Here is a 14,757-nt window from a genome sequence, read left to right as displayed (position 1 = left end):
AAGCAAGTCCTTATCGTGTATCGAGGCAAGCAAACTTCAGTTTCCTGAAAAGAAATTTTCAAAAGAATGTGTGAATGCCTAGCCAAAACAAATGAGTTAATTCTCAGTCCTGTAGGGAAGGTCTTAGATCTGAACAGCCTAGAATGTGTGTTGACAAGGGTCATTAAATCTAAATCTGAAGGCTTGCTACCTTCAACCTGTAACACAGGGCTCTGATTCTGAGAAGCTGTAACATATCCATAATCCTCATATCTGATTTTCACTGCTAAGTGCTAATGAAGTAGTTAGTTCATATTATTAAAGCCTAGAATGTATTAGAAACATCTACATTGGTTAATATAAATATTGAATTTGTTCCTAGTTGTGTGATGGCTGCTGCGATATCTTCTGGAGCAAGCTTACCGTTCAAGTTCAGGCTGTATTTTCTGTGGTTTGGCTTATTCAGCAGACAGTACTGCTTGAGAAGTTTCTGCCCCCTCTGTTTGCTGAAGCATGAAGAGCTGAATCACACATCTGTGAAACAGTTATTTTAAAGAAAAATAAAAATTGATTGCTTCCAAAAAAGCCATGCTCTCTTGTGAAGGTTTTTTTGGTGTGTGTATCAGCAGTCTTCATTTGGTGTAGCCACTGGGGTTGTTGAATTGGCTGTACCTGAGCTGGCATGCTAACTCTGATGGGGTTTATAGAAACGATGTTCGTGGAGGAGGAGAGCAAGGACCTTTGAGTTGGTTTGACTGGCCGAAGAAAAGCTGCAAAACTCTTTCTACATTTCCTCCTTCATTTTAGTTCTTAAAATGTCTTTTGTGATGTGGTGTGGGTCTGTTGGGCAGTGGCAGTGCCAGTGGACTGGCACAGAAGCCAACTTTATTTGTGGAGCAGTCTTCCCCTTTTGGAATAGCAGAGGCTTTGGGGGAAGGAAATAAGATGCAAATTGGAAAACAGCAATAAAAAAAATTATTGAGTACAAAGGATGAAGCTATTAATCATCAGTTTTGGCATTCTGCATAATGGCCATTAGTATAGAGGTTAAAACAAGTCTAATCAGGTTCTGAACAGCGTTAGGGAAGTGTGTGCCATAGCCCAGCCTTACCGTCGCTTCAGGTTGCTTATGGCAAATTACACAAAATCTGCAAGCAATGACTGTCATTGACCTAAGGTATATTTGGCACTGAAGGAAGGAAAAGATTGGATGATTAGATATGACAAGTGGGATATTCAAAAATGGATTTAGAAGGGACAGCTATCAAGATTAGAAAGCTCTCAGTTCAGAGTCTAAAATTAAAAGCCTCAGATGTGCCTAGTTGTTAATCCAGCATTTCATCAGTGTCACAGCAAAACCATAAACCAGAGCTATAGCTGTTATAGAATCATAGAATCATTAAGGTTGGAAAAGACCTCTAAGATCATCGAGTCCAACCGTCAACCCAACACCACCATGCCCACTAAACCACGTCCCTAAGCGCCTCATCTACACGCCTTTTAAATACTTCCAGGGATGGTGACTCAACCACTTCCCTGGGCAGCCTCTTCCAATGTTTAACCACTCTTTCAGTAAAGAAATTTTTATTCTTAATTTTTCTTCTTACAGAACTCACAACTGTGTTTATAGCAGCACTTAAATGAACCTGCTGATTCACCAGGACCTTGGTCCCACACAACAGTATGTCATGTACTTAAGGTTAAGGATGTTGACTTTCTGTGTTGAAATCATTGGCATCTGTATGCTGAAGCCTGATCTGTATCAGCTGCAATAGACTAAGGCTTTGAATATTTTGATTTAAATGACTGTGAATGGTGAACTGTTTTTAACAGTGTATCACCTGATCTTATCTCCTTTGGAATAGTTGAGAGGAGGGGGAATACTGAATAAAAACCTCTGACTGTTACAAATACTGGAGAAGAAAAACATCAAACATGGTATGGGTAAAGAATATGCTTTTTAGCAACTCTTACTTTCACTCATGGCTACTCAGTTAAAATGCAGAAGATGCCCTGGTTTTGAGTGAAACATGATTATTGCTGCCTTGAAAGCTAGAGATTAGTTTATATGCTGTGTGTCTCTATTTGGTAATTAATTTCAAGTATAAAATTATTTTGAAGCTTTTGGTTAATTATTTGAAACATTGTAATGAGGATGAATATATGAATAGCACCGTTGTTTTCTTAGAATGTAAGAAAAGTACTCAACCATAAAATTGGTTATGAGTCATATCCAGTATCTTGGTATGGCTGTAATTTCTGGGAGTTGGAAAGCTTTTGATATGTTGTGTGGCCAAATAGCTGCAAATAGTCTCATGCATGAGAAACTTGAAGTTTTTGTGGGAAGTGTTATTTACTCTAATTTTCAGATGGATGCCCTTGATGGTGACAGCCTTTCCATAAATGTTTCATCGGTCTCTTTTGCTTATTTCTCCCTTTTCCTGCTCATAGATATGACTAAAGGGCACAAATTGTTCAAAGACCATTTGATTCATTTGAAAGCAGAGCTGCCTGTTCAGAGATGGCAGAAAAAAGTGATTTACTTTTTTTTTTCTCCCCAGCTGGAATTGCATGGGGAAGAGGTGGAAATGTGTAGACTTCCTTAATAACCCCATTGAACTTACTCCCCTGATAGCACTCTTTTTTTGCTACAGGTTCTGTGATTCCTCATATCCTGAGTCCTGGAGACTGAGGCTTCTTTGCCCTGTACAGATTTAGTCTTCTTAAGTAGTTTGGGAATCATGGTATTCTTATCTTTTTAATTTCTACACCATTTTTTAAGGGAACAGAAGGCTTTGTCTCAGTGCCAGTGTGTGTTGCATTGGTTTCTCAGGTGAAGTCAGGAATGTAGCTTTAGTCTTGTAGCTTTGGCTCTGGGACCAAAGAGATGGTGGAAGCTGGGGTTCTCTTTGTTTAGAGGACTTGATGAGTGCAGTTTATAGCTGCACAGAGGCAGTGTGGAAATCATGGCATATACGATGTGTTGGTCTGGCTGGACTGGCACCATTCTGTCTGTCATAAATGGGTGGCTTTGGTTTAACTCAAAACATGTTTCTAATTTTTTTCATGCAAAATTAAGCAATAGTGTAAGCTGAAGTAAAAATTTTTCCACATAACTTGTTGAATATGTACTTAAACAGGGTTTTCCTTTTTAAATTATGTTTAAAATTATAAGCGTGCAGATGAACATGCTTAGATTGCATGTCCTGACAAATTATTGGCTGTCGTTTGAGTGTACTATTTTCCCAAACATTGAGTTAAACTGCATCAGCACACTGGAATAGATGAAATGCATTGGCTTGAGCTAAATGTTTAAGAGCAGTTGTGAGATCTGTGGGCAAGAGAGCAACCAACACCTTACTTGCACAATTGAATTACTGTTGTTCAATATGTTTGCTATACCCCTGTCCTCCATTAAGTCAGTACAATGTGTAGACATAATTTCTTGGACTGTCCTGACACACTTTAATCCAATGTTCCTTATGGAGAGAGGAAGAAATCTAGGCTTTAGGTAGAGGTAGTTAAGTCAGAGGTTAATTCATGACTGGGTCTACCTACCCTAGCAGAGGGTGGGAGGTCTCTCACAAGAGTTCAGCAGTTCATTCTGCACCTTTTGATAGGAGGATCACCTGATACTGAGTTGCTGCAGTGTGTCTTAAAATGGGTTGAACGTAGTAAGATTTGGAGTATTTTTCCCTTTCCTAAAATAAATCATTTTTTTTGAAAGAAGAAGAGGACTTGGGGTCAGTGAACTGAATATGAGCAAGCAATATCCCTTGCTGCAAAGAAAGCCAACAGCATCCTGGGCTTAATTAGGAGTGTTGCCAGCAGATCGAGGGAGGTGAGCCTTCCCCTCTACTCAGTGCTGGTGAGGCCACCCCTGGAGTACTGTGTCCAGTTCTGGGTTCCTCAGCACAAGAGAAATGTGGACATGCTGGTGTGAGCCTAACAAAGGGCCACAAGGATGATTAAGAGATTGGAACATCCACCATAGAAGGCAGGGCTGACTGAGTTGGGATTGTTTACCCTGGAAAAGAGAAGGGTCAGAGGATCTTATCAATGTGTATAAATATGGGATCTGAAGGAGTAAGGATGATGGAGCCAGACTCTTCTCAGTGGTATGCAGGAAAGGACTAGAGGTAATAGGCACAAACTGAAATAGGGGAAGTTCCACTTAAATGAAAGAAAATACTTCTCTGCTGAGAGGGTGATGAATCACTGGAACAGGTTGTCCAGAGAGGTTGTAGAGTCTCCAATCTTAGAGATACTCAGAACGTGACTGGACAAGGTCCTGGGTAACCTGCTCTGGTTGACCCTGCTTTGAGTGGTGGCGTTGCAGTAGACAATCTCCAGAGGTCCCTTCCAACCTCTGGAACTCAATGTTTCTATGAAAAAGCAGCCTTTTTGGTGCAGGGCTTGTGACCTGCCTTGTTTTCTGCGACTTCCCTGACCACCCTAGAATGGTGGTATAATGCTGAATCGCTTGTGAAGTGCTTTCAATGTGAAATAATTTCTTCATATATAATATTTCTTCATCTCTCCTCAGAAATGTCTGGGAAGAAAAAGTTATATTGCGTTGTCTCTTGTACTATCTAGTGACCATGAGGAGCAGTTATGAGGGCTCATTTTATCTTTTTATAGTTGTTTTTCTGTTTTCTGTAGAGTTTTTGCATATGAATGTGCTGGAAATTCTTTTAGAGGGGAAAGTGCATAACACACAAAGCATGTGCAACTCCTTTTTTTTCCCAGGAAATCCTACCAGTGCAGTTTCTTTTTCTCAACGTATCAGAGGTATTTGCAGTAATATTGAATTCCAAGTTGAAAATTCTCTTCCTAACCCCCCTGAGTAGTGTTGCAAGTATCTCCTTACTGCTGCCCTCCTTCTCTAGCTTAATGTGTTTGGAAATCTTCTTGAGTCCCTCTCTCTGAGGATTCTTCAGCTTTGCAGTGTCATGTAGCCTGACTTTTTAACAGGCTGTTGAAGTTGTATTGAATGCATGCTTGTTTACCTTTGAGAAATCACTAGGGTGCCTTACTCCTTTCCATATGGGTGAGCAGGGAAAGATGTGCTCTTTCCTTGCAAGCACTTCATTGCAATAATATTTGAGCATCCATCAGTTGACAAGCAATCATGTTTTTCCTCTTTGTTCTCAGTTGCCAAATAGTATACTACATGTAATATGTAATGTATATATTTTAAAAGAATAAACCTGTCAGGATAAAAGACATTGTAGGAAAACTGTAGTGGAGAAGGGTGGTTCTTGGGAGTTTTGTTTGCTTTGCTTTAAATACATGTCTTTGAATACAGCGTGATTAGTTGTGATGGTTACCTGCTGTGGCGTATTTTTGGGTTTGATGTAATGTTTTTTGTCAAGAACATCCAGGTCTCAAAGTTCAGTGCTTGGAAAAAAAAAAAAGAGGTAATTTGAGTAACTAATCTGCAGCTTAATGCTATGCAAGATAGCCATTCTTTTCCCTTCTGTAAACAACTGGTGCTATTTAATTTCGACGTTGAGTTTTTGTAACTTTAAAGGTGGGATGGGGGAAGTAAGTTTTAAATGTGCAGGAATCTAAACTTCATAGCAATTTCCTGTAAACTCCTGTTTTGTGCCCTGGGCTTGTAAAAGTTTGAGAACATTGTTGAAATTGGAGAATTTTGTGCTGATTTACATCATCTGTACAACTGGCCCCTTTTGTGTAAGCAGGTTATGTAAGGTTTGGCACCCGTACTGCATTTCGGGAGGTGGAAAAAGTGTTTGGGTAGTGTTGGCCGCTTTTTATTATGTCCATGATAACTTCCAGCACAGATGGCTGATTGGCTGCTCTTTGAGGGCATGGCCATGATTTCTAACCTTTGCAAAAATGATGACAAGAGAGATTAAGCGCCAGGAAATAAGAAATGACCTGCAGCTTTAAAACTGAGGGGAAATATGGTCTTCATCCTGTTTTTGCTCCTGCACCTGGAGTTTTAAAATGAGTTAAGCAGGCAAGAAAAAAAGACCTCTGGGGTGTAGTTTACCAACTTTAAAATCTGTTTATTTTTGCAAGGTGGCTTTCAGTCCCATCCTTCTGATAGTACTGAAGCACCATTTAAGCCCTGATTCAATGTGGTAATTAAGTATGTGCCAAAACCCAGTACCTGCAGTTGAACTGCATTTGTTTAATTCCCTTCTGACTAGACAGCTTGGTAGCGAAGCTTGCAGCTACTGTGCTTACTAATACAGCAGTAACTGAATTTTACAAACTCTGTTGAGTCCAGTACTTCTGGCTACTGATGATGGATTGGATGGACTGTTAGTGGTTGTGTGTTCAGAAAGAAGTATACATTTATATCTTCTCCCCGATGAAGCTTTGGCTTTTGCTCTGCTTTGTTCCTGCTGGTTTCTTTGGTGTAGCAAAGTGCAATTCAGTTTAGGGACAGAATTGGTGCAATTGTTGTGAAATTATTATTAGATGTTAATCTCTCCTCCCCCCTGCCTGCCCTTCCTTTTTGCCTTGAAAGTCTGGAGTTAAAGGTTAAAAGCCAGTAAGGGAGAAGACACTTAAGCATCTCTGAAGAACTGAATAAAGTAACCCAAGAGTTTGTCCCAGGGCTGCTTTTTGTTCAGTGCTTCTCTAGTGCTGTTTGGTTGGGTTTTTTAAAGAGTATTGATCTGTGATAGCTGCTTAGCAGTGAATTTTGCTCACAATGGCGCTTTATTTTTTTAATTAGCTCTTTAGGAATTGATGTTTTCATTCTCTTTTATAGCCTCAGTGTTGTTACACTTTTATTGACCTGTTGCAATCCAGGTGGGATATAAAACTCCTGGGATGCCAAATCTCAGTCCTAAAAATCTAATCAATCTAATGTATACTAAGATACCAAATACTGGTTTTGATATTTTTAGCTCCTTACAGTTGTTACGGTATGCTCTGGCCCAGGGATATTTAAAACTGTGTAATTTGCATTTAAAAACACCACCAACAACAACAAAATCAACCAAACAAAAAACTACCCAAATATGTGTGTTAGGCTCTTCATTATTATTCAGTCTATTTTTTTTCAACAGGCTTCCAAAATAGGGAGTGTTTAATAGCACAGGTAGTACTGGACTGAAATGCTTTGCGTATTCTACTGAATTTTCCTGAAACCTTATCTGGGCTAAATAGCCAATTTTTTTATAGCACAATTAAAACGATAGGGATTGTTAATGTACTGGACACCAACAAAAAAGGTTATATTTGAAAAACAAAAAAAATCAATCCCGAACCGTCAGCTGTCCCAGAAACTTTTTGATGATGTCTAGACTGTTTAAAAGTGCTTGTTTTTTTGTTGAGGTCAATAAGAAATGTGAACTATTGAGCATGTTTTAAAAAAAAAAAAAAAAAAAAAGCAGCCTTTTTTTTTTCCTTCTGCAGAAATAATGTGTCAGTTACCACTCCAGGCTCATGAATTAGGTAATCTTAACAGGTTTAAACTCTATTAATTAAGGTTAATTTAAATCAGGTTGATTTAAATCAGTTCCTCACATATAAACTGTTATAGTGCATAGACTGGTTTTTTTCTCTGAGAAGCCACTTTGAGCTTTTTGCCACATTCTCCTCCTGCCCATAAAGTCCCAACCAAAAATATCTGCTGTTTATGTAAGAATTGATCCTGTGACCTGGGGGCATTTGGAAGATGCAAAAAGTTTAAGACATAATGGCTACTACTGGACATTAAAATACTTAATTTCTCCACTGTTTTTCCTGTATGGCTCTTTCTCTGATGAACCTGGCTAATGCAAGCAGATTTCAGTAGTTTTGACGGAAGACTCATTTTCTTTCTTCATGGGTTATTTCAAGGGTAGGTATAAAGCCTTTGGCTTTCTCTTGATAACTAATCACATCAAGGAAGCTCCCCGACCCCCCCCACCCTGCCCTGAATTTTTTATCTTGTGGTGTTTTTTGTTCCAGTTAAGTTTGCAGTGCTGCTTTAGCTAAGCTTGTGTCATTCTTTCCATAATAACAACGGATTTTTTTTTTTTCTCTAGGATTTGTAACTTGCTCCCAAATTTTCTGTCTTCAGCTGAATCTCAGTGTGGGGTGTCTCAGCCAGGACACTGTTTGTACTTAATTTGGTTTGAACTAGCTTTGTCACTCAAAATAGAGGAGGGTAAAAAAAAGGAAAGCTTGACACTTTGTGCATTCTTGAAAATCCCACACAGGCATGTATTTAAAACATGACATTTTATGGCCTATTAGAGTCTGATGTCCAATGCTTTGTTGTGCCTTGTGTTGGCCAAAAAATGTCAAAACAGCCTAGATGTTACGGTGGGAGCAGAGGGATGAAGAGGACTGCCCTAGCTCATTGTAGAGTCCAAGGCCCTAATTTGTGAGTGACTCATCTGGGGGAAGTTGGAGAGTAATGCCTCTTTCTCTGGGGAAGTTTCATAGGTGGCTTCAGCTGTGTGGCTGCTGCCTTTATTTGTTCCTTCAGTTTAAGCACCACTGCTGTGGGACCATTGGTCAGACTGATCATTTGCTAAGGTAACTGAAAGTGTTTTTTTTTTTTTTTTTTTTTTTTTTTTCTTGTAGGGTGCTAATGTCAGCATCAGGGCTAGGAATGAGGAAAGGAACCGCTTCATTTGGCAGCAGCATGGTTTTAAGTAGGCTTACATAGACCAGAGACTCCCACTCCTGCTGCAAGAACAGCTGATCTCTTCTTACAGTGATATCCAAAATCCCAGTTCAGGGTCTTGATGTGTTAAGAGATCCCCAAACCAGAACTGATTTCCTATAATTCATGGCAATTCAGCACCTGCTGCCTGCCGAAAGGGTGGGAACCTGTTGGAAAAGGGGAGGAGGTTAAATGGAGACAAGAATTGCTTTTGCCATTCCATTGCTTGGCATGCTTTCCTGTGACGGACCACAGGGGTGCTTTGTAGCATGTAGGGGGAACGAAACCATTACTTCAGTAGGTTCTTGATTACTGCAGAGACTCAATATATTCTGATAAGTTCACCGGGAAGATCAGCTTTGTGATACTTAGGGGTTGTCACCATCTCGTCCTATAATCAGGACGAGATGGTGACAGGGTAAAAATAATCTTTTATATGTTGCATTAAAAAAGTCCAACTGGGAGAGAAGTGCTTTGAAAGAACGCTGCCTGCATTCAGATTGTTCTACATGTTGTCTAAATGCATATTCATCCTGCTAGCCTTCCTTTGTGATACAGTTTGCTAATACTGTGTAGTTTTAGACCTTTGAATGACACAGGCATTGATGAGGATTGAGCTTGATACCTGTTAACGAGCTAAAATGTAGGGATGTCATTTTCCTGTGGCAAATTAATGTGTGAAATTGAAAGTACTACTTTTGTCCAGTAGTCTCTGTGTGGCCAAGGATAAACACACATCACCTATGAAATTAGGCAACAGTTTTTTGGGGGGGAGAGGCTGTTGAGCTGGAGCTCCTTTAGTATTATAGAAAAGCCATGAGGCCCTTGGGCTTACAGCCTTTTTTTTTTCCTTTTCTTCGTCTGAATGCATTGAGCTTCAGGGCAGGCTGCAATTTTAATGGGAGGCTTGAGGAGAGGAATTTTGCTCAAGGGTAATTTTGGGGATGTTTTTTCATCCTTTTTAATTTTAACTTGCTTTTAAGGTTTAATTTGACTTAGCTAGTTTTGTCTCCTTTGTTTTTGCTTTAAAATAACTGTCATGACATTTCTGATTTCAGTCTAAGCTCCTTTTTAGTCTGCATTTATACATTTCAATATACGAATAAGCGTGGGACTGTCATAGCCATATATGATATAGCTCAAAGTCACCTTTAATAGCCAGATTTTTCTTAATTCAACATTCCATCTTTTGTCCATCTTCATTCTTGTAGAGGTGGCTCAAGATGTCCTTTAAATACTTCAAGCTAGTGCAGGTGAGCCAGATCAGAGAACAGATTTGACCTGACCAAAAACGACTATTTGGCCGGATCAGTTTCACAGTCTGATTCACCAGCTGGTTGCATAGACAGTTTCTTTTATGTCTACTTTTCTCTGGCTTCCGTTGTTTGTCAATAGCTGCTTCCCCACACAGTTTGAGCTGCCACAAATTACAGCCTGACTTGCTAAGGAAAACCAAAATGAGTGGCAATTTACATTCATAGGTTGTCCTGTGAACTGGGGCAGCTCAGCTACTGCTGCTGCTTCTTCAGGAATAGTCAGTCTGTCCTGGCTGCTGGAGCTGAGATGTTTTGGGGAAGGCATCTAAGGACGCACGTCAACGGCAGCCACTCTGAGGTGAGCCATCTCAGAGGCTCACCTCAGCCAAGGTGAGGTGAGCCAAGCCTGAGGACTCATGTGCGTGGAAGCTTTACCATTTCAGCTAGAAAACTCCTTGTTTTACCCTCCGACGCTCAAGTGTATGTGTATTGTGATACAAGTGAGTCATTGCTATCTGTCTATCTATCTGTATTTTTACCTATATTCCCCTCTCCAGTGGGATAAACATGCTAACAATGATACATGCTGCTATGATCAGAATGGTCTAAATAGGTGCTGTGGCTGCGCTGGAACTGGAGGTATGGCTGAATCGGGGTGCAGTATGTACATGGAGATCAGAGCATTTTAAGCTTAAGTGAGTTGTGAGGGACATGTGCTGGGGATAACTGTACAGTTGCCTGTTCTTCCTTGGCTGAAACGATGGCCCCAGCTGCAGGTGCAGCAGCTACAGAGCTACTGCAGTTTACAGGAGCATCTTTTGTTGTGAAGGGAAGAACAACCTGCTGAGGAACATGACAGCAATTAGAAATGTAGTGCCCCCTTCGTTCCCAAAGTGGGTGGCATTCTCTTTGATAAAAGAAACCATGAAGCTTTTTTCCTCCGTGTGTGTTCACAATGCACATTCATTTACTTCCTTTGTGGTTCCTAGCATGGTTGCATAGCCAGTGCTGTCTTCTTCAGGGCATCTGAGGGTCTGGGATAATCCAGGTTCTGAAAAGTCTGGCTAAGCATGGACTCTGCAAGACTAAATAGGTACCTCTTTACCATGCTTTTCTGGAGCTCCAGTGGTAGCAGGACTTAGCTTAGATGTAGCTCAGTGCCCTTACCCAGCTGGTGCCCATCTGGCACTGCTGTTGGTCTAATATAGCGCAATGAACCTGGAGTGCTGGAGAGTCCAGTGCACAGACACCTAATTTTGTTTGAGGGCTCACTCAGGTCAAAGGCTTCCTGACACAGACCATGCCCGAAATGGCTGTATTGGCATTGGGAAGGCAGTATCGTTTCTCTGACTGGCCTGAGGTAGCAGTGCAAGGGGTCGGCTGTGTTGTGTTTGCACCCCTGACATGCCGAATTTGCAGCCTGGATATATTACACTGGGTAATGTTTGCCAGCTGGGAACTGACTGTCCTCTTCTGATCAGACAATTTCTCTCCTAACTGTACAGTCTCAACTTTTCATGCAGATGTTGTGTGATTTGCCACATTTTGATCTGGTCCTTTCCAATTGATAAGTGCAGCTAATGTCTCTATTCAGGCTACTTAAATAGGTGGAGTGACAGGGAAACTGGGACATGAATGGGAGGGGGAAAAAAGCACCCAAAAATTTAATCTAATGTCATTCTAAGTCTACATGGATTCATGTTTTATTTATTGACAGAAACAAATTTCAGGGCACTTGATTTTATTCTTTTCTGTGTACAGACTTGGAAAAGGAAGCTCAGCTATGCTCATTGCCTCCTTGGATAGGTAATTAGTTGCTTCAGAATGATTAGGGTATTAACTTGTAGTAACTGGCCACACAAGGATGATACTCACTTGTAAATGCTTATGACAATCAGGTGCTGCCCAACATTGAAAAAGAATGGTAATACTTTATGCAGAGGCAATGCTTGTGAGAGATGCTCTCATGAAGGACTTTTTTTGCACCCTCTGGAACTGTGGTTTGATTTATGTTAATAAGTATGTTAATAAGTTAATAAGTATGTTAAAGTTTTGGGGATATACATTTGTGTATATACACCACTCTATGTATATACACTTACGGGCTTTGCAAAGAGTTGCTATCCCTTCTGTTCCTAAAGCTAACCAGCATGTATTGTGATTTAATTTGTGTGTGTCTCTGCTTTCTTTTTCAGATACATGTATTGGACTGACTGGGGTGAAACACCCAGAATAGAACGCGCAGGAATGGACAGCAGTACGCGAAAAATAATTGTCGATTCAGATATTTATTGGCCAAATGGACTCACGATAGATCTTGATGAGCAGAAACTTTACTGGGCTGATGCAAAACTGAGTTTCATTCATAGGGCAAATCTGGATGGTTCCTTTAGGTAAGTTTCCTTTAGTCAATAATATGGTGTAAGTTATTTCTCACCTCCTGCGTTCATGTTGAACTGACACATTTTTTTTCAGTAATCTAGAATAATGCCAATACCTTATTGTTCTTTTTAAATGCAATTGTTAATAGCCTTGCAAGAAGTAAAATAGCCTCACATCCTATAAAACTGGTTTTAAAAGTAAGACTATTTGTATCAGTATTTCACTACAGACTGTTTATAGCCTTCTTGTACAGCAGGATTTTTCATTTTTAATCTTGAAAATAGTTGGAGATGCTTATCCTTGGCCCTGGGCAATCTAACATTTAACTAGTTAGTGGGATTTTACAGTATTGTTACTGTATTTTTTTTTCAACAGGAAATATGCATTGAGACACACTTGTCCTTGGCCCCATCCAAAGATGTCCTTTGTGTCATGCCTATAAATTAACCAAATTCAGCTTATTTCAGACTGTGAGCAAGCAGGAAGCAGATTTTCCTAAAGCTTGATGGAAAGCACGGTATGAAAGCTTTGGTTGGTGGCTTCTGTCCAAGTGTGCTGTTGAGTTTTGGCTTTTGTAGACACAGAGAGGTGACACTTCAGACAGGGCAGGCCTAGACATTTGAGATTGCACCTTCAGCTCTATGCAGTGTTCAATGGGCAGGTTGTGTTGGTCCTGAAGGGTGAGTGTCATCTGCCAGTGAAATGTCTTGCCGAGGAGGCAAGTCTCTGCATTCTGGTCTGGCTTTGGTCTTCAGATAGTTTAAAATGACATTTTCATTTTCGTAATTTCATAACATTTTCAATGTCTGTGTTATGAAATAATTTTGCTTTGGTAAAAAGTTGGAGGAGTTTTATTTTATGCTTATCTGTGTAATAGAATAATACGCATTCCCCCCAAAAACCACTGCATTTTCCATGGTGTTTTTCAGGTTTTTTTACCGAGGTGCATTCTGTGCCTGATTTTCACACTCATAAAAGAGGAATAACAATATTGACGTCCTTTATAAAACACTCTTAAGTTCCTTTGAGAGCTCTATGTAAGAGCTAGATAATGGTGGCATTGTATTAAGTGACAAGTACTGACTGACAGCCAGAAGTATAGGCAAGGGAAAAGGCCTTTACGGAAGGGAGTGGTAGCTCAAAGGGTGGGTGCAGGTTCATAGACAGAAAGAAAATGCTTTCTCAAAATTCAAAATCTAAGAGAGATTTTCATACAATACAACATGAATATATTTCTCTGATTTGGGCGTGAGTGGCAGAGGGTAAGGTTTCCAGGCTTATTCTGCAGTTATCGTGGACATACAAATTGTATAAACTTTACTTGCATGTATGTGTAAAAACTTTGTAATTGGTAAGTAGAATTTATTTTGCTCATTTTAAGGTAGAGAAAGGCCACCTGAAAGGGAGCAAGCCTTTGAATACACTAATTCCAGCAATCTGTCCAAATTACCGTGTGATAGATTAATGCATTTTCACCACCTCCCAAGCAGTTTTCTATTGAACAGTATTTTAGGAAAAATTAATATATTTTGCATTTTAAAAAAAATTTAGCTCATTGGTGTACACTTCTTACATATTTTACTCAACTGCTAGAGGGTGTAAATGCACACTTGATGTCAGGCTGTTCCTATGCAGAATTCTGGAAATTCCTTGTGTCTAACTGCATGTGGACTTTTAGGTGTCGTCCAATATAATAGCTTGATGTCATTTAGCTGTGTATATTTTATATAGTTACCATATGATAAAACTTCCTTCTTAAAATGTTATGCATAGTAATAAAATGCCATGAGTATTGATCTTAATTTTAACTCTTTTAAAAGGATTCCCCCCCACCCCACCCCCCACCCCTTACACTGATCAATGTTGAAACAGAAGTCTGTGAAGTTGGGACTTTTAGGTTCTGGTGCCAAGGTAGACTTCAATAATGGTTCAAACTAGGTGACAACTTTGGAGGTTGCTTCTGTTCCTTAAACATAGAACAAAATAAGTTTCAACCAGACTTGTCAATAAAGAAATTTGATGGTGTTTCAAATGCTTCTACCCCTCCTGTCCCAGAATCACTTCAGAATTCAAATAAAAAGGAAATTTGCATTCCACATGGTGTATTAATGTTACTGGAACAATCTGCCTGTTGCATCTTAGCAAGCTTCAGTTTGCAAGCACATCGGCTGGAACTGTTTCAAGGGATGTAATTACAGAAGGAGAGACTTGGTATCTAAGAATGGTGGAAATAGGGGCAATATATAGTGGAAAACAGCTGTTACAATACTAGAATACAGCCACTGCTGTTACTAGTAAAGAAGCAACAGCAAAGGTGAGAGTGGAAAGAGAAAGTGAAATCAGTATTTCTATTTTTTCTATCTTGTTTTATGGTGAGAGAAGTAGTGATCATTTGAAGGATAAAAATTTTAGAGCAGTTTCAATTTTATCTCTAGAACAGAAAGAATAATAATAATTTTTTCTTTTTTCCACATTACCTGCTTTGTACATGTATATGCAAAT

The 14,757-nt window shown here is 39.7% G+C and overlaps 1 protein-coding gene across 1 annotated transcript in view; it reads left to right on the top strand.

Moving 5' to 3' along the window:
• LRP5 (low density lipoprotein receptor-related protein 5) overlaps positions 1 to 14,757 on the top strand; it is a 129,707-nt gene that overhangs the window by 5,209 nt on the left and 109,741 nt on the right. Inside the window, exon 2 of the mRNA XM_009327423.1 lies at positions 12,069 to 12,266. Coding sequence (XP_009325698.1) covers positions 12,069 to 12,266 — 198 coding nt within the window. The remainder of the gene's footprint in view (positions 1 to 12,068; positions 12,267 to 14,757) is intronic.

Source organism: Pygoscelis adeliae, unplaced genomic scaffold (assembly GCF_000699105.1).
Source record: "Pygoscelis adeliae isolate BGI_AS28 unplaced genomic scaffold, ASM69910v1 Scaffold451, whole genome shotgun sequence".
Lineage (NCBI taxonomy): Eukaryota > Metazoa > Chordata > Aves > Sphenisciformes > Spheniscidae > Pygoscelis > Pygoscelis adeliae.
This window is presented reverse-complemented; position numbering and strand designations above follow the sequence as displayed.